Source organism: Hemiscyllium ocellatum, chromosome 11, assembly GCF_020745735.1.
Source record: "Hemiscyllium ocellatum isolate sHemOce1 chromosome 11, sHemOce1.pat.X.cur, whole genome shotgun sequence".
In the NCBI taxonomy this organism is placed as follows: Eukaryota; Metazoa; Chordata; class Chondrichthyes; order Orectolobiformes; family Hemiscylliidae; genus Hemiscyllium; species Hemiscyllium ocellatum.
In genome coordinates this window covers 52722301-52742386 of record NC_083411.1, presented here as the reverse complement: position 1 = coordinate 52742386, position 20086 = coordinate 52722301, and the positions used below count along the sequence as shown (strand labels likewise).

Below are 20086 nucleotides of genomic sequence, written 5' to 3'. Positions count from 1 at the left end.
CATAATTCCTCATCAATTTCGATCCTCTCGTCCATCATAGCTGATGCCCTGACCTTCTTTCCTGTTAATGGCAGGATGATATAGACCTTAAACTGACTCTTTGAATTCATCACAAGCTTTGTTAAAAATTTCCAAGAATTGAATTAAGGACTCAAAAGCAATACACTGATTTTAAATCAATGATGAAAGTGAGGACTGCAGATGCTGCAGATCAGAGCTGAAAATGTGTTGCTGGAAAAGTGCAGCAGGTCAGGCAGCATCCAACGAGCAGGAGAATTGACGATTCGGGCATGAGCCCTTCTTCAGGAACGTCAATTCTCCTGCTCCTTGGATGCTGCCTGACCTGCTGCGCTTTTTCAGCAACACATTTTCAGTTTAAATCAATGATGACAAGCTAACAAAGTAAATGTGCTGAGGCACGAATCGATTCAACTAAAAATACTAATGAGACTCAATCATTCATATTGCTGTATTTACCTCAGCATCAGCCAGTCTGGAGAAGTCTGACTGGCTTCCGATGTAGAATTCAATTCCTTTAGAAGCTCCCTCCAGGGTAACCCCTCGGATCAGGAGTATGGTCAGAACCACGTAAGGGAATGTCGCAGTGAAATAAACCACCTTAGCATGGAGAGCACCTTGTTAGATTTTCCTGTATTACTGGTACAACAGAAGAAAATAAAATCTTGAAGCAGTACAAGGCCATGTGGCCCCACCATGCAATAAGATTCTGCCTGATCACCCTGACACTTGCCCTCTCCAGAACCTTTGACTCTCTTGTACATCAACAATTTGTCAAACTCTGCCTTGAATATATTCAATGAACTGACCTCTACTGCTTTCGGATGAAGAGTATTTGAAAGATTAAAAATTCCACTTCATCTCTACCTCATTTGGAGAACCTTATTTTGTAACTGTGCTCCCTGTTCGAGATTCTCTGAGAAGGTCAAGCTTTCTAAGACCATTCGAAATCTTTGAAGATCATTTCTCGGTCTCCTAAATTCCTGTGAGTACAGGCTCAAACTTATATTTTCAAAAGAATTAATACAAAGATGTTCACTGAACTTTCTCCAATACAAATATACCCCCTAACTAAGGAGACCAAAACAGTAGCTGCTGTACCTTTGTAGCAAGTTTTGCCTACTTTTATACATCATTCACCTTGGAATAAAGACAATATTATCCAACCAAATGGCAAATTAAATGGATTCTCATCAATGCATCGAAGGGAACAGATGACAAACTGAAGAGGAATAGTAACATGGAGGATGTACGCAAGGATTGCGTTTTCATCTAGTTCACAGGGTTTGCATGTTGAGACTTTGTTTTGTGATACCTTGTTATAATGTGCTTATTTAAACACTGCTAAACCTATAGACATGAGGATCTCAAATTTGAATTTAGGCAACAAAATATGAAGATTTTTATTACAACAAAATGGTTTCTCGATTTAAAAGAATACTATAAAATGGCCTGTGAATCATACTGCTGAACATACTGCTGATTTGCAGAATTAACTTGCAGTTGAAAGATGAGGACAATAGAGTTTTCATAAGATAAACACTGATACATTAATTGACCATTTGAACAAACGTTGAACTAATACATGGCATGACAATTTACGTAAATTAGATATCCTTCTTAAAGGAAATACTGTCTTCAATCATATCACCATATTACAATTGATTGGACATTTTTTTGTAGTTAAGAACCCTTTCCCAGAAAATATCATTAGATTAATTCGCTGTAAATCATATGTGATTGGTCTTTCTTGTAATTAAGACTGTACTATTTCTTTAAAAACATGTAAATAATGTGTAATTTTCAAATGTAATTGCGCAACTTTTCCCCAGAACACAGAAGCTTCAATCTCTGTGTTGCTGGATAGAATTGCATCAAGGTACCTTAACTGAATCAACTAATGACCCTTGTTTTTTGAATAGACCGCATTTGTCGATTCCTTTGACCGATCTCGAACCCTTCTTAAGGGGACACAGGTCTTCAGACATAATAACAGAAATTACACAATGAAAAGAATCAGTTAAAGGCAATTCTTAGGTGAAAATGTATTGCTGGTTAAAGCACAGCAGGTCAGGCAGCATCCAAGGAACAGGAAATTTGACGTTTCGGGCCAGAGCCCTTCATCAGGAATGAGGAGAGTGTGCCAGGCAGGCTAAGATAAAAGGTAGGGAGGAGGGACTTGGGGGAGGGGCGATGGAGATGTGATAGGTGGAAGGAGGTCAAGGTGAGGGTGATAGGCCGGAGTGGGGTGGGGGCGGAGAGGTCAGGAAGAAGATTGCAGCTTAGGAGGGCAGTGCTGAGTTCGAGGGAATCGACTGAGACAAGGTGGGGGGGAGGGGAAATGAGGAAACTGGAGAAATCTGAGTTCATCCTTGTGGTTGGAGGGTTCCCAGGCGGAAGATGAGGCGCTCTTCCTCCAACCGTCGTGTTGTTATGTTCTGGCGATGGAGGAGTCCAAGGACCTGCATGTCCTCGGTGGAGTGGGAGGGAGAGTTAAAGTGTTGAGCCACGGGGTGGTTGGGTTGGTTGGTCCGGGCGTCCCAGAGGTGTTCCCTGAAGTGTTCCGCAAGTAGGCGGCCCATCTCCCCAATATAGAAGAGGCCACATCGGGTGCAGCGGATGCAATAGATGATGTGGAGGTGCAGGTGAATTTGTGGCGGATATGGAAGGATCCCTTGGGGCCTTGGAGAGAAGTTAGGGAGGAGGTGTGGGCGCAAGTTTTGCATTTCCTGCGGTTGCAGGGGAAGGTGCCGGGAGTGGAGGTTGGGTTGGTGGGGGGTGTGGACCTGACGAGGGAGTCATGAAGGGAGTGGTCCTTGCGGAACGCTGATAGGGGAGGGAAATATATCCCTGGTGGTGGGGTCCGTTTGGAGGTGGCGGAAATGACGGCGGATGATACGCTGTATACGGAGGTTGGTGGGGTGGTAGGTGAGAACCAGTGGGGTTCTGTCTTGGTGGCGGTTGGAGGGGCGGGGCTCAAGGGCAGAGGAGCGGGAGTGGAGGAGATGCGGTGGAGGGCATCGTCGATCACGTCCGGGGGGAATCTACGGTCCTTGAAGAAGGAGGCCATCTGGGCTGTATGGTATTGGAACTGGTCCTCCTGGGAGCAGATGCGGCGGAGATGAAGGAATTGGGAATATGGGATGGCGTTTTTACAGGGGGCAGGGTGGGAGGAGGTGTAGTCCAGGTAGCTGTGGGAGTCAGTCAGTTTATAGTAGATGTCTGTGTTGAGTCGGTCGCCCGAGATAGAAATGGAAAGGTCTAGGAAGGGGAGGGAGGAGTCTGAGACAGTCCAGGTGAATTTGAGGTCGGGATGGAAGGTGTTGGTAAAGTTGATGAACTGTTCAACCTCCTCGTGGGAGCATGAGGCAGCGCCGATACAGTCATCGATGTAGCGGAGGAAAAGTGGGGGTGGTGCCAGTGTAGTTGCGGAAGATGGACTGTTCCACATATCCTACGAAGGGACAGGCATAGCTGGGGCCCATGCGGGTGCCCATGGCAACTCCTTTAGTTTGGAGGAAGTGGGAGGATTGGAAAGAGAAGTTATTCAGGTGAGGACCAGTTCAGTCAGTCGAAGGAGGGTGTCAGTGGAAGGTTACTGGTTGGTGCGGCGGGAAAGGAAGAAGCGGAGGGCTTTGAGTCCTTCGTGATGGGGGATGGAGGTGTACAGGGACTGGATGTCCATCGTGAAGATAAGGATCGTGAAGATAAGATTTCTCCAGTTTCCTCATTTCCCCTCCCCCCACCTTGTCTCAGTCGATTCCCTCGAACTCAGCACTGCCCTCCTAACCTGCAATCTTCTTCCTGACCTCTCCGCCCCCACCCCACTCCGGCCTATCACCCTCACCTTGATCTCCTTCCACCTATCACATCTCCATCGCCCCAAGTCCCTCCTCCCTACCTTTTATCTTAGCCTGCCTGGCACACTCTCCTCATTCCTGATGAAGGGCTCTGGCCCGAAACGTCAAATTTCCTGTTCCTTGGATGCTGCCTGACCTGCTGTGCTTTAACCAGCAACACATTTTCAGCTCTGATCTCCAGCATCTGCAAACCTCACTTTTTACTCAAAGGTAATTCTTACCCAAGAAGCTCACCTCCTCACTGGGTAGGTACATAAAAGACACAGCAAGTTGTTCCTGACGTCAAGTTGGACCTTATGAGATTTCTCACCTGATTCTGCATTAAATCTCACCTTAGCACAGGCTGCTCATGTCACTAACAGATTCCACCCACAGCTGTTACAACATATTCCTTCAACATTAATAACTACTAAAGGCACATTACACTGGAATGTCACATGTTGTGATTCTTCTAACAGCCTTAAAATTACATTTGCTCTTTGGTTTGGAACCTATCCAACAATACAACGGGGATGAAGGTCAGAGCTTTGTTAGTTAACCTCTGTTGTCCTCCAACCTATCACAGAATCTTCCTTTTATTCACCGAACCATATTCCCCATGTCCATTGTCTTAAGAAACCTCTTAAACTGCTATTTATTTCTCTCGGTCAGATGAAAGTCCATGGAAGTGAAAGATTAGCTCGGTTTGTCTTGACAGGTGCTTCATAAGCTGTTGAGCATTACCAGCATTTTATTGTTTTTACCTAATGATTGTTCCTCAGGTCTCAGTCCCATCCTCATGTCCAGACAAATCTCATTTCACTCAAATAAAATCCTGATCCTATCGTGTTCAATCCTTCCCCATCACCGCCACCACTACCCCCCCCCCCCCCTCCCCCCAACCCCCGATCCTTCCTCAGCCTTCCACAGCAATTGGAAATTCACCCAGAATTCCAGTGTCAGTGAGTGAACCCTTAGAATGAGGGACACATTGCAGGGGTTTGGGGAAGTTGCTGTTCTTTCCCTCAGGAGAACGTTCTTCAGATCTCCCTCAGGCCTGAAGTGTTGATGAATTATGAATCTCCCATTTCCCATAGAGACACTGTTAACATCACCTGGGAGATAAACCAGACACTTCACAAATTATTTATCGTTTCTCGCTTTACTGTTACTTTGTCACGAGTTTTAACTCTATTTATCACCAATCATTTACCTTTCCTGAAGATTTGATTCCTTTTGATAATGCTGCCCCAACTATTAGCCAGGCAAGAAGCAGACAGAGGGCTAAATACCAGATTACCTCCCCAGTCTCATCCATTGAACTGGAACGGCGTAAAACTGCTTTACTACAGAAAATAAGAACAAAAACATGTAGTAAGTTAGGACACTCTTCATTACACACAGATGTTTTTAGACATAGTGCATCAATGTATTTAACAAACAGAGTTGTGTAATATCTAAATTAATTTTTGATTTATAGAAGCTTTGATTCTTGCACTCAGAAATAAATGTGAAGTTTGATATTCTGTATGACATTTTTTTCCTCGTGTGTATTGATATTTTTCAATGTAAAGCTTTGTTCAAACAAGTTGATGAGATTCCCTGCAGCTGATTTGATGTGAAAGAGTTTCTGACAATGTTTCACTGACTGCTTCACAATGCACTGTGAAACCTATCTGGTTTAGTCACTATGTCTTCCAATGAATTCAGCTCCTTCATCTTCCTACACATGGTATCTACCTCCAGACAGTTAATCTAAATCCAGTCCCAGGACTGTGTGTTAAAATAATAACTTATTACAATTAAAAGCAGAGAAATGAACATCAGTCACACATGATTCTAACCATTTCATGTTTAAGAATTCTGGTCATGAATATTATCCTTGAAGAGCAAGAAAACAAAGAAAAGTGTTTTGCTTTATAAATATTGTCAAAGTTACAATGCTTAGAAACCAGAGGAATATTAAATAGTAAAAGTTTCCTTCCCATGATGCCATTTTGTAACAAGTGTGCAATGTAAATAATACCTCAATCAAAATGAAACAACTTCTCTCTCATTAAACACATATAAACAAACTAACCAACCCAAGAGGAGTTACTGGCCCAGCTGTGTAGGTTATTGGTGCAGCTATCTGCAGCAAGGTACTTACTCCCAGTATTGCTCACTCGGGCCCTGGTGAGGATTGGAGATTTCTGATCCATTTGGACAAGATCCATTGTTTTCCTGCAGCTGTGTTATATTAACGATTTCAAAATATCCATCAGTCAGAGTGAGATTGCAGAGAGTCTCTGGAAAATATGTTTCAGTATTATACATCAATTTTGCATTCCATTTCAATATAACCAGGGTCACTGTTTCACTCTGACTGAATTAGTTAATCCTTTTGATTACATGGGTAAGGTTATGCATAGATCAGAACACAGAGGTACAGTCCGTGCACTCACTCTCAGCACAGTCCTGCTCTGGTGCTCAATCTGCTTAATCTCTTGTTGGATAAAAGTCTGCATAAAAGTAATTAGAAAACCAAATTAAAATGGTACTGTATATAAAAAGTTACTTCAAAAGTATTCACTAGTAGTTATTGGAGAAGACTTTAAGGATTATAATGGGCTGGATTATCCAGGGAAGGAGAGTCTCACATACCTTGCTACACCACTCCTTGTTTTACAAAATGAATGAATGGAGCTCCACAGTTCTGAGCGGTCGATTCAACTCAGGGCTCTCTCAGAAATGGGGAGCCACATTTTCAATCTGACAGTGCTTTCACAGCACAGAGCCTGCCAGGGGAAAGCAAAACCCCTTTTCACAACTGCTGTCTTCTCACATTTTAATGTTCCTGACAGCTGCTGTCAAACAGGAAGTTCATAACATAAATGTGTGTTAGGGTGCAGGGAAGGGAAGGTGCTAAACTGATAGGAAAAGGGTGCCAGCTAAATAGGGTGCATGTAGGTAGGGTGCAGATATGCAAATCGAGAGCTATGTAAAATTCCATGTGGATAGGAGCAGGGTGACAGGTTGCCAGGTGGATAAGGTGCCAGCTGAGGAGGTGTAGGGTGCCAAGTGGGTAAGATGCCATGGTGCAGGATACCAATGGAGTTTGCTAAATAGTCCAGTGTTGAGGGTAACTTGAGGATGATAGGAGAATTTTGGGGGGAAGGGAGCAGTCTTGTTGGTCGGTTCCAGTAGCAACAACATTGGTGGAGGGGGATGGAGTCCAATGGTAACAGTGAATGGGAGGGTGGGGACAAGTTTCATATCGGCAGAGAACTGGGGGTGATATCACATTTCCAGAGGAAGTTGGGGGCAGGGTGTCACAGCTGTGAAGCTATGTGCAGGGTTTTCAGAGCAGATTGTTAATTATTGATTGTACTGAAGCTTTCTTAGTGAGGTGGAGGATTTTCATAAAGAAGATCTCCTTCTCTAGCTTTGGTTACACACAAAAAGAATGCATTTATATTTAGTTTGTGATGCATTTAATTTTAAAAGCTTTCAGCTGATTGGTGACTGAAGCAGGATGCTGTTAAATAAGATAAGAGCACATGGCATTTGGGGCATAGTACTGGCATGGATAGAGGATTGGCTGCCTGGCAGAAGATAGAGAGTGGTGATAAAGGGGCTTTTTTGGGTATTGCAGCCGGTGACTAGTGGAGTTCTGCAGGTATCAGTGTTGGGACCTTCACATTATACATTAACAATCTGGATGAAGGAGCTAAGGGCATTGTTGCTAAGTTTGCAGATGAGACAAGCTAAGTGAAGGGACAGGTAGTGGTGAGGAAGTGAGGAGGTTATAGAAGGCTTACAGAGATTAAGAGAGTGGGCAAAGAAGTGGCAGATGGAATACAATGTGGAAAAGTGTGAGGAAGTGCACTTTGGTAGGAAGAATAGAAGCATAGACTATTTTCTAAATGGGGAAAGGCTTCAGAAATCTGAAGTACACATGGTCTTGAGAGTCTTGGTTCAGGATTCCCTTAAGGTTAACATGCAAGTTTCATTGGCAGTTATGAAGGCAAATGCAACTCACTTCAAGAGAGCTAGAACTCAAGAACAGGGATGTACTGTAGAGTCTGTGTAAAGCTTTGGTCAGGCCTCATTTGGAATATTGTGAGCAGTTTTGTGCCCTGTATCTAAGGAAGGATGTGCTGGCATTGGAAGAGATTCAGAGGAGGTTTACAAGAATGATCCTGGGGATGAAGGGCTTATCACATGATGAGCAGTTGAGGACTCTGTGTCTTTCCTTGAGGGTGTATCTCAGTGAAATTTTAAGAATACTGACAGGCCTGGATAGAGTAGATGTGGAGAAGTTGTTTCCATGCATAGGAGAGGCCAGGATCCTAGGGCACAGTCTCAGAGTGGAGGGATAACCCTTTTGAACTGAGGTGAGGAGAAATTTCTTCAGCCAGAGAGTGATGAATCTATGGAACTCATTGCTACAGAGGGCTGTGGAGGCCAAGTCATTGGGTGAATTTAAGGCAGAGATAAAATAGTTCTTAATTGGTAAGGTGATCAAGCATTACAGGGAGAAGGCAGAAGAATGAGTTTGAGAAACATATCAGTGATGATCGAATAGTGGAGCATACCTGATGGGACAATTGGCTTAATTCTGCTCCTATATCTTATGGTCTTATGATCTTACGGACATCCATAATTACTCTGAGCCCAGATGAACCACATTGTTGAATGTACTCTTATCAATTCACTTTCAGAAACTAGCAATGTAAAAATGAAATTTCAAATAACATAAATCTCAAGGATAAGATGAAACAACTGTTTTCAAAAATTACATTGTAATTTTAGCTCAAAAATAACTTCTTCATATCTGAATTATTTTTGGCAAGATGTAACATTCCAAATTCTGAAGTAGAAGATGTAGGAATCAATCGCTACTTGAATGAGTCCTAGCCTATGGAGATAAGGACTTCCATCACTGAATTCTGTGGGTGTATAATGGGAAATCCATGTCTTCTGGGTGTTGATAGATGTCCCTAACTGTATGGTATTAGACAGACAATGATTCTATTCTTTATAAATTAAAAACTAAAAAGATGACTTGTCACGGATTTTGAAATACTAAATGGAACAAATAACATCAAGAGTCATCGAGTCAGAGAGATGTACAGCACAGGAACAGACCTTTCAGTCCAACTTGTCCATGCTAAAAAACATATCCGAAATTAATCTAGTCCAATTTGCCAACATTTGGCCCGTATCCATCTCAACCCTTCACATTCATATACACATCCAGCTAACTTTTAAATGTTTTAATTGTACCAGCTTCCATCACTTCGTCTGAGGCAGAGAAAAACTGAGTTCTATTCTTCTGGAATATTGGATAATGGAAATGTCCTAAAATTTCGAGAGTTTTTTTTTGGAATAAAGATATGAAGCTCTTCAATGCAAAAATACAGGACTTGGATGATCCCTGACTGCATTGTACACTCTGGGACTGTGGGTGATCCCTGACAGTATTGTACAGACTGGAACTGTGGGTGTATCCCTGACTGTATTGTACACTCTGGGACTGTGGGTGATCCCTGACTATATTGTACAGACTGGGACTGTGGATGATCCCTGGCTGTATAGTACAGACTGGGAATGTGGGTGTATCCCTGACTGTATTGTACAGACTGGGACTGTGGGTGATCTCTGACAGTATTGTACAGACTGGGACTGTGGGTGATCCCTGACTGTATTGTACACTCTGGGACTGTGGGTGATCTCTGACAGTATTGTACACTCTGGGACTGTGGTGATCCCTGACTGTATTGTACACTCTGGGACTGTGAGTGATCCCTGACTGTATTGTACAGACTGGGACTGTGGATGATCCCTGACTGTATTGTACAGACTGGGACTGTGGGTGATCCCTGACTGTATTGTACAGACTGGACTGTGGGTGATCCCTGACTGTATTGTACAGACTGGGACTGTGGGTGATCCCTGACAGTATTGTACACTCTGGGACTGTGGGTGATTCCTGACTGTATTGTACACTCTGGGACTGTGGGTGATCCCTGACAGTATTGTACAGACTGGGACTGTGGGTGTATCCCTGGCTGTATAGTACAGACTGGGAATGTGGGTGTATCCCTGACTGTATTGTACAGACTGGGACTGTGGGTGATCTCTGACAGTATTGTACAGACTGGGACTGTGGGTGATCCCTGACTGTATTGTACACTCTGGGACTGTGGGTGATCTCTGACAGTATTGTACACTCTGGGACTGTGGGTGATCCCTGACAGTATTGTACACTCTGGGACTGTGGATGATCCCTGACTGTATTGTACAGACTGGGACTGTGGGTGATCCCTGACTGTATTGTACAGACTGGACTGTGGGTGATCCCTGACAGTATTGTACACTCTGGGACTGTAGGTGTTCCCTGACTGTACAGACTGGCACTGTGGGTGATCCCTGACAGTATTGTACACTCTGGGACTGTGGGTGATTCCTGACTGTATTGTACAGACTGGGACTGTGAGTGATCCCTGACTGTATTGTACAGACTGGGACTGTGGGTGATCCCTGACTTTATTGTCCAGGCTGGTATTGTGGGTGATCCTTGACTGTATTGTACAGACTGGGACTATGGGTGATCCCTGAGTATATTGTACAGACTGGGACTGTGGATGATCCCTGACTGTATTGTACAGGCTGCGACTGTGGGTGTATCCCTGACTGTATTATACAGGCTGGGACTGTGGGTGATCCCTGACTGTATTGTACGGACTCGGACTGTGGGTGATCCCTGACTGTATTGTACAGACTGGGACTGTAGGTGACCCCTGACCGCATTGTACAGACGAGGACTGTGGGTGTATCCCTGACTGTATTGTACAGACTGGGACTGTGGATGATCTCTGACTGTATTGTACAGACTGGGACTGTAGGTGTATCCCTGACAGTATTGTACAGACTGGGACTGTGGGTGATCCCTGACTGTATTGTACAGACTGGGACTGTAGGTGTATCCCTGACTGTATTGTACAGACTGGACTGTGGGTGATCCCTGACTGTATTGTACAGACTGGACTGTGGGTGATCCCTGACTGTATTGTACAGACTGGCACTGTGGATGATCCCTGATAGTATTGTACAGACTGGGACTGTGGATGATCCCTGACTGTATTGTACAGACTGGGACTGTGGATGATCCCTGACTGTATTGTACACTCTGGGACTGTGGGTGATCCCTGACAGTATTGTACAGACTGGGACTGTGGGTGACCCCTGTCTGTATTGTACAGACTGGGACTGTGGGTGATTTATCACCATATTGTGCAGACTGTAGTTGATGTCCAGGATCACCCACAGCCCCAGTCTGTACAGTATGGTCAGGGGAACACCCACAATCCCAGTTTATTTAAAAGTAGATTTTCTTTCAAAGCTGAAGTATTTTGTCCTCTGTTTCAGAAATTTCAACTTGACTCACATCAAGATTTCACATTAAGTCTTGTCAATTCACACAACATGAACCTTTGATAGTGACATGAGACATCCTGAGTTAAATAGTGTTATTGTGGAAGATGAGATGAAATTAAAGAGATGAGACATTTAAATAATTGCAACAAAAACTCTGTGTGTCTTAGAGTCAGACTGTGTAAGAAATATATGTGAGATGATCGATATTTGGAAAAACTCAGAGAAAGAGAATAAGTTAAGAAAATGATAGCTGCAAAAAACACAGTAATAGACAGAGAAGGGAGTCAGTGTGAGACACAATACAGGGATGGAGAGAGATACAAACAATGAACGCAGTCAGAAAGAACACAACACAGACTTATTGACAAGGTGAAAGTAAACGTGAGACATGTGAAAGACTGTTAAATTCTGATGTTTCACTATTTATTTCTGACTGACTGTCCTGCTATTCCAGTGACTCAGTGCCATGATTCCTGCTGCTGCTTTCTATCCGAGTCTTTCTGCTGTATGGCCACAATGAGGATGGTCACTGAAACTATTGTTCATCTCTCTCCCTCACTCAGACTGACAGAATGAACAATGAACAGTCAGTGTGTACACTTTCCCCAGTAGAAGCTAACACTGTACCTTTGGGGGTCCTGCTGCATGTTTCATCTGCTCCCCACCAACTGAAGCAGTCTGCCCATGGTAGGGGTGATTGGAAGGAAGCAAACAGGTAGTATAGACTGTAGCCAACGATGCAGTTGTACGAAATGTTGGACATTGTAATCAGAAGCATCATAGCAATCCCCACACCTGAAAACAGAAGAAAGAACAGGGGAGTCTGGTTTGTGAATTATTGATTTAAAATAATGTATTTGACATGCATTTGGCTGGTCATTCAACCAAATTGGATTTTCTTTCAGTGAGCACAGGACAGAACAGGGAGACTGCCCTGGCTGACCACACCTTTGGGGAAATATCGGTTTTGTTTAATCGATTATGTTGGCTGCTTCAACATTCAGTGTCCAACAGTAAAGATTTCAAAGGCTTTTTGTATTAAACAGGAAATGTTAATTATGTTATAGTTCTTTGTCTAGATTACAAGAATGATGCTCCTTGTCTTCACCTTTATATGCCCTCTCACTAATTCTTTAGGACACCATTATCATTGTGAGTGGTGATAATCACACATGCCCAGTCTTAGGCCATAAGGTCATAAGATATAGGAGCAGAATTAGGCCATTCATCCCACTGAGTCTGCTCTGCCATTCAGTCATGGCTGATATGTCTTTGAACCTCATTCTCTTGAGTTCTCCCCATAACTCTTGAACCCCTTACCACCAAGAAGCTATCTATCTCTGTCTTGAGTTTACTCAATGACTTGGCCTCCACAACCTGCTGCATCAATGAGTTCCACAGTCACCACCCTCTGGCTGTGGACATTCCTCTTTATCTCAGTTCTGATGAGTTGTCCCTTCAGCTTGAGGCTGTTCCCTCATGTCCCAGTCTCTCCTACTAGTGGAAACATCTTCTCCAGGTTTACTCTATTCAGACCATTCATTATTCTGTAAATGTCATTATTCTGTAAATGTCATTATTCTGTAAATCCTCCTCGGCTCCTTTGAGTCCTTAACTGTTCCTCATTTGACAATCCCTTCATCCCTGGGATCATTCTTGTAAACCTCCTCTGGACCCCTCCAAGGCCAGAACATCCTCTCTGAGACATGGGGTCCAAACATTTTCATATATTTCAAATGCCGTCTGACCAGAGCCTTATAGAACCTCAGTAGCACATCTCTGCTCTTATATCCTAACCCTCTTGAAATGAATGTTAACGCTGTATTTGCCTTCCTACCTGCCAACTGAACCTGCATGTTAACTTTAAGGGAATCCTAAACTACCCTTTATGTTTCGGTTTTCCAAAGCCTTTCCCCAATTTGAAAATAGTCTTTGTTTCTATTCTTCTTACCAAATTGCATAACTCTCACAATTTCCCATCCTGTATTCCATCTGCCATTTCTTTGCCCACTCTCCTCACTACTGTAAGTACTTCTGCAGCCTTCCCACTTCCTCAGCCCCTCCTGTCCCTCTACCAATCTTTGCGACAACTGCAAACGTAGCAACGATGCCCCCAGTCCCTTTGTCCAGATTGTTAATGTATAATGTTGTGGTCCCAACAGTCCTTGTGGAACTGGTGGATTTATCCCTAATCTCTGCCCTCTGCCAGTCAGCCAATCCTCTATCCATGTCTGGATGGGTTACTGTTTGGAGGGTCAGTGTAGACTTGTTGGGCCAAAGGGCCTATTTCCACACTAATCTAACCATGTCAGGACCTTGCCCCTAACACCACCGGCTCTTATCCCATTTAGCAGCTTCATACATGGCTCCTGATTTTAGGCCTTCTGGAAATTCAAATAGATCACATCCATTGGTTCTCCTTCGTCTAACCTGCTCATTACCACCTTCAAGAATTCTAACAAACTTGTCAGACATGACCTACCCTCGATGAAGCTGTGCTAACTCAGCCCTACTTTACCATGCACTTCCAAACCCTCCACAATCTCATCCTTAATAATGGACTGTAAAATCTTATAAATGATCAAGGTCAGACTAACCGGCTTATAGTTTCCTCCCTTCTGCCTCCATACCTTCCGAAACAGGGATGTTACATTAACCATTTTCCAGTTGTCTGGCAACTTCCTTGACTCCAGTGATTCCTGAATGTTCACCAACAATGCCTGTACAATCTCCTCAGCTATCACCTTCAGGATTCTGGGGTGTAGTCCATCTGACCCAGCTGAATTACTCACCTACAGACCTTGCAGCTTCCCCAGCACCTTCCCCACAGGAATGGCCCCTACACTCACCTCTGCCTCCTGACTCTTGACATCCTGGCACACTAATGGTGCCTTCCACCAGTGAAGACTGATGCAAAGTCCCTATTCACTTTCTTCACCATTTCTTTGTTCCCCATTACTACTTCCCCAGCCTCATTTTCTAATGGTCCAATGTCCACTCTCACCTCTTTCTGACCTTTTATGCATCTAAAGCAACTCTTGCAATCTTCTTTTATATTACAATCTGCTTATCGTCAGATTTCATCTTCTTCCCCCTTATTGCTTTTGTAAGTATCCTCTGCTAGTTTTTAACTGCCTCCAAATTTCCAGACTTCCCACTAATTTTCACCACATTGGATGCTTTTCCTTTTGATTTGATGCTATTCCTGACTTCCCTTGTCTGCCGTGGTTGCCTCATCCTCCCTTTACTATGTTTCTTCTTCCTTGGGATGAATTTCTGTTTTGCCCCTCAAACTACCTCCAGAAACTCCTGCTATTGCTGCTCTACCGTCCTCCCTGTTATGGTCCCCTTCCAATCAACTCAGGTCAGCCCCTCCCTCATGGCTTTCTGGTTGCATTGACTCAATTGTAAAGATCTTACACCAGATTCCTGCTCTTCCATTTCAAACTGAAGGGTGAATTTTATCATATTATGGCCACTGCCCCCGATGGATCATTCACCTTAAGCTCCTTAATCGAGTTTACCTCATTACACAGCACCAAATCCAGAATTGCCTGTCCCCTGGAGGGCTCTATCACAAGTTGCTCGAACAAATCACCTTGTAGACAGTCTGCAAATCCCTTTTTTATTGGATCCCCTACCAACCTGATTTTCCTCGTCCAGTTGTATATTGAAGACTCCCATGATTACTGCAATTGTGCATCATTTTTTACATGCCTTTTCTACCTCCTGATTTATTTTCTGACCCATATCCTGACTGCTGCTGGGAGGCCTGGACATAACTCTCGTCAGGGTCATTTTTGCTCTGCAAACCCTCAATTTTCCAAGATGGCGACAGTGTAGCAGGGCTGCATGCAGACTCTTATCTAGAGCTCATCCACTTCCATCTACGTTTTAAAAATCTTTTAATTTCTGCTCTCTCTTGATTTTTTTTCTTTTCATTTCTCGTTTCTTTGGTGGGTTGGTCAGAGGCAACAAGAGCAGGCTTTACACGGAGTGGTGACAGCCTTCCGGTAATTGGAGGTGGCAGTGATGGTAGCAAGGACATTCCCCTGCTCCTCCAGCAATCGGAGACGGAGGTGATGGACTCTTTAAGGTGCCAGTGCTGGCATATTGGAGGACGGTGGCTGGAGTGGGAATCTTGGCACACCAGCAGACTGGCCTGTCAGTGGAATGAGGCACTCCGGCTCGCAGTAGGCCCAGAGCGGGGACACCTGGTGTCACCAAGGCATCAGCGGAGCAGGAGACTCCTGGCTGGAATCACGGGAGGCCCGGAGTGGGAACTCCTGGTTGTGGGGCCCAACAGTCTACCCAGTATTGGAGGCAGCATTGAAATGGGCCCAGCAGTGATGAGATGGCACCTGAAGAATGGTGACTCCTATAACAGCGGGTCCAGTGCAGACAGCTGCAAGTCAGTGGAGATGGGCGAGTGACACAGTTGTGGCATCTCTCTCCAGTCTCTCTTTGCAAAGGCATATTCCAGCAGGAGATGTGAGACAGTCACAAACTCCCCCTCCTTAAACCGATTTGTAGGCAACATGCAGTGGCGCAGACAATCCAGGCGTACGAGAAGAATCTCACAGGTACTGCCCTTCTCACCATGAGCCAAGTGATGTCATGGTGCTTGTTGGAAAATTCTGGCGATGAGGCATTCTGCGAAATGACTTTGACAGTCTGCTGACTAACCTGTCCTTTTCCAACAGGGTCTTGAGGATGCTACATACTGACCTCTTCCTAATAGACCTGTGGTGAAAAGTGTTTTGAAATTCTTCACAAAGGACAAGCGATATGGAACAGTCAAATTCCTTGGAGCAGTCTGCAGCAACAAGACCAGTCCCATCCTTCACAACACCAGGGACAAGTAGAACCTCAGTACATAGTCAGATTTAGTGTTTGTGTACTGAGGAGCTACACACAGCTTGATGCAGCCACACACAAAGAAGGACAGGTCATACACAAGAGAAACCAACACTTGTCACAGATGTGGTCACATTGAACCTCATATCATCCGTCATCATTTCCGCCACCTCCAAACGGACCCCACCACCAGGGATATATTTCCCTCCCCTCCCCTATCAGCGTTCCGAAAAGACCACTCCCTCCGTGACTCCCTTGTCAGGTCCACGCCCCCCACCAACCCAACCTCCACTCCCAGTACTTTCCCCTGCAACTGCAAGAAATGCAAAACTTGCACCTACACCTCCCCCCTTACTTCCCTTCAAGGCCCCAAGGGATCCTTCCATATCTGCCACAAATTCACCTGCACCTCCACACACATCATTTGCTGCATCCGCTGCACCCGATGTGGCCTCCTCTATATTGGGGAGACAGGCCGCCTACTTGCGGAACATTTCAGAGAACACCTCTGGGACACCCGGACCAACCAATCCAACCACCCCGTGGCTCAACACTTCAACTCCCCCTCCCACTCCGCCAAGGACATGCAGGTCCTTGGACTCCTCCATCTCCAGACCATAGCAACACGATGGCTGGAGGAAGAGTGCCTCATCTTCTGCCTAGGGACCCTCCAACCATAAGGGATGAACTCAGACTTCTCCAGTTTCCTCATTTCCCCTCCCCCACCTTGTCTCAGTCCCAACCCTCGAACTCAGCACCACCTTCCTAACCTGCAATCTTCTTCCTGACCTCTCCGCCCCAACCCCCACTCCAACCTATCACCCTCACCTTAACCTCCTTCCATCTATCGCACTTCCAACACCCCTCCCCAAGTCCCTCCTCCCTACCTTTTATCTTAGCCTGCTTGGCACACTCTTCTCATTCCTGAAGAAGGGCTCATGCCCGAAACGTCGATTCTCCTGCTCCTTGGATGCAGCCTGACCTGCTGCGCTTTTCCAGCAACACATTTTCAGCTCCTCAGTAGGGTCCATCAACTCCAATTTCATGCAGTTACAAGATATTGCCTAGCCCTGCATCTCGATTTTATTTAAAAAGTTCTTAATTTGATTTTTTTCAAAAAATTCCAACTGATCTTTTAATTTGTAACCTTAAATATTTCCCTTATTTACCTTCAACCTGAAAGTAGCCAATAACAGTCATGTTAGTAGCTATTATCAACCAATGAACTTATGCCTTACCAGTGATGTCACTCTGCTGTGTTAGGTCCCGAATCCTGGGTTTCAATTCATCATTTTATAAAAAAAACCTGACAAACTATGAGCCAAAAACCAATAGACAGCATGTACCACATCTAATAACATGTATGGCAGATCAGAGTGCAACATTACTTCACAAGCTTGGCTTTAACCTTTGTCAGATAAGGGAGGTTTATTATTATTTATTAAATCAACACTATTACTTTTCCGAATTTGCTGTGACTGTATCGATAAAATAAACATTCACCTTGTAACATAGGCACAGCCCTCCACACTGCAACAGGCCCAAGGCTGGCAAACTGACCAAAGGAACACTCCAAGAAAAACAATGGTATCCCAACAAGGGCCAGCATGACAGAATAGGGAATAAGGAATGCACCTGGAAAATAGCGGAAAGGATTTCAATTTTCAAGTGAAACTCCATGCTTACACTGTGTGGGGTGGATTAAAATTTACCCTGAAATCTCTACGAATGTCCAAATTCCCGTTTTGTGAATTTCACTCTCTAACACAATCAGATATCTTTTCAGGTCACTTTACACAGTCATGTTGTGACATTTCTTATACATTTGCGCTTGGTTTCCATCAATCCAATGGTGTGGGTTGTGAAGAGCCCTGATTTGAGCAGTTTTGATGATAATGTACCAGCCTGAACACAGGGCCTGACTGAGGAGCCTGCTATTCTGAGGATTTCACACATTGTGCAGTAAATATATCTGAGGTGGATGGCTCATGCATTTTAAACAATATCAACTGAAAATACATTGCAAATTAATAAATGAACCATTTACTTTGGTTTATAAATAGCATATATTTGATGCATCACATTGCTAATTTTAAACTATTACCTTGACATATCTCTCTCTTCATAAGAAAATAGTAGTCAAACTTGTTAGCTGTGGGATTGAATTTACCAGTTCACATTGAAATTGTTTAACTCTGCATTATTTACTATATCATTTTTAGTGCAATAAACATTTGTTATTTACTGAACTACAATTTTCAGGATAAGTCAACAAATCGATCCATTTAGTTCTGCCTTTCTTACTCTCCGATATTTTTAATTTCTCTACCATACCTCCTCCGTTTTTGTAAGCCAGGTAAGGAAATCTCCAAACATTCCCAAAACCCACTGCATTACCAATCATTGAGAGCAGGTAATCAGTCTTCGAAGACCAGTTACCCCGTTCCACATTCTCATCACCCACAGCACCATGTTCATTGGCGGTATCCTGGGAGAAAGAATTGAAATGGCAAGCTCAGACATTAATCTTTCTCAGACTAGATCTCAAGTGAAATGTATAGTCACCACTCCCACAACTATCGGAAAATGGTGCAGTTCTCTATTTAGCAGCAATGTCTGTCAGGTTAGAAACAGCCAGATGTCCACAGAGAGTCTACAATTCACAACGACCAAAATCTACAAATCAACAGTATCTGAAATTGTCTTACATGGATTTTTACTGTTTTGTTTTGTTGAAATACTCACCGTATCCTGTGGAGGGTTTGGCCGATTGTCATTCAGTAAGAACAGAAATAAATGCCTTCGGTCCATTTTCAGACATCAATGAACTATTCTTCCACTTGCACAAGAATTGGAAGTAAAATGAGGACACTCCTTTTGGCCAAAAGTCCTTCAACTTCTCATGAATGGATTATTCTTGTTGAGTCAGAAGTCAGCCTCTTACTGTGTTTCATAACAGGTGTAACTCTGCTTAGCTAATCATTCAATTTCCACACTAAACATTTCTATTGAGTTAAATGATTTGTTTTCAGAACAGTTACGATCAAAGGGCATTCATTCCCTGTCCTCAGGGTTTGGGCAAAGCGCTGGTTTTAAAAGGAATAGCTTCCAAGTGAATCCAAACCAAGTTGAACTTCAGCCAAAGAAAAGCTATCTAAGATTTCTTCTAAAAATGAACGGGTCTTCTCCCATATTAGAAATATAATTGTCATCCCCTGCTACCCGAGTTCATTTTACGTAATGAAATTTTAATTAGTTTTGAATGTGTGGCTGCAGTTTTGTAATCCCTATATAAGATGAAATGTACATGGATTTGGGAAAAACATGATTGCTTGTCCATTGATCTGGCAGTCTCACCTCTAACCAAATGTTTAAAGTTAGAAGATTATAAGAGAGAAGTAAATCTGTATTGCTTTCTTAGCATTCCATCATGAAATGTTATCGCCTAAATTATAACTATGCTTACTAAAGTGAGGTGTAATAGTTCTATAGTTGGAAAAGTTAAGTAACTATTAAATAGTATGGTTCCTACACTGTTGCCTCTGACTATCAGCAAGTCACCAATTGAAAGAGCAGCACATTAATATTCAAAAGTCTTCATCTGTATTGGAGTAGGTTATTGATAGGGTAAAGCAATATTCTGAATTGTATGATTAGATAGGGCTCTCTCAGTGTGAGATCCAGAGCTAATTACTGAAAAACTTCCATTGCTTTCAAATGTTATTTACTGATCAGCTTAGCCATCTGGCTGGATCATTAGAAGCTTTGCTAGGTGCATGATCTTTTGGCTGAATCACAAACACCAGTGGGTTTGGAAGAGTGATGATTGCATATAAAAATACAACAAAAAGTGTATTCTCTTGTGCAAAATGCAATGTGTCACCACATTCAGCGTCATCTTGAAAGACTGAGTTTAATGCAAAATTTTACTGCTTTTGAGTTCATCTTTC

The 20086-nt window shown here is 43.6% G+C and overlaps 1 protein-coding gene across 1 annotated transcript in view; it reads right to left on the bottom strand.

The window, feature by feature from the left end:
• Positions 1-18947, bottom strand: part of LOC132819990 (sodium- and chloride-dependent neutral and basic amino acid transporter B(0+)-like) — a 61898-nt gene extending 42951 nt beyond the window's left edge. The window contains exons 1-7 of the mRNA XM_060831924.1: positions 18882-18947; positions 18471-18624; positions 17640-17771; positions 11907-12074; positions 6007-6145; positions 5071-5203; positions 478-618 (exon numbers count right to left, since the gene is read on the bottom strand). Of these exons, the coding sequence (XP_060687907.1) occupies positions 478-618; positions 5071-5203; positions 6007-6145; positions 11907-12074; positions 17640-17771; positions 18471-18624; positions 18882-18947 (933 nt within the window). The remainder of the gene's footprint in view (positions 1-477; positions 619-5070; positions 5204-6006; positions 6146-11906; positions 12075-17639; positions 17772-18470; positions 18625-18881) is intronic.
• Between the last annotated feature and the right edge of the window lie 1139 nt (positions 18948-20086).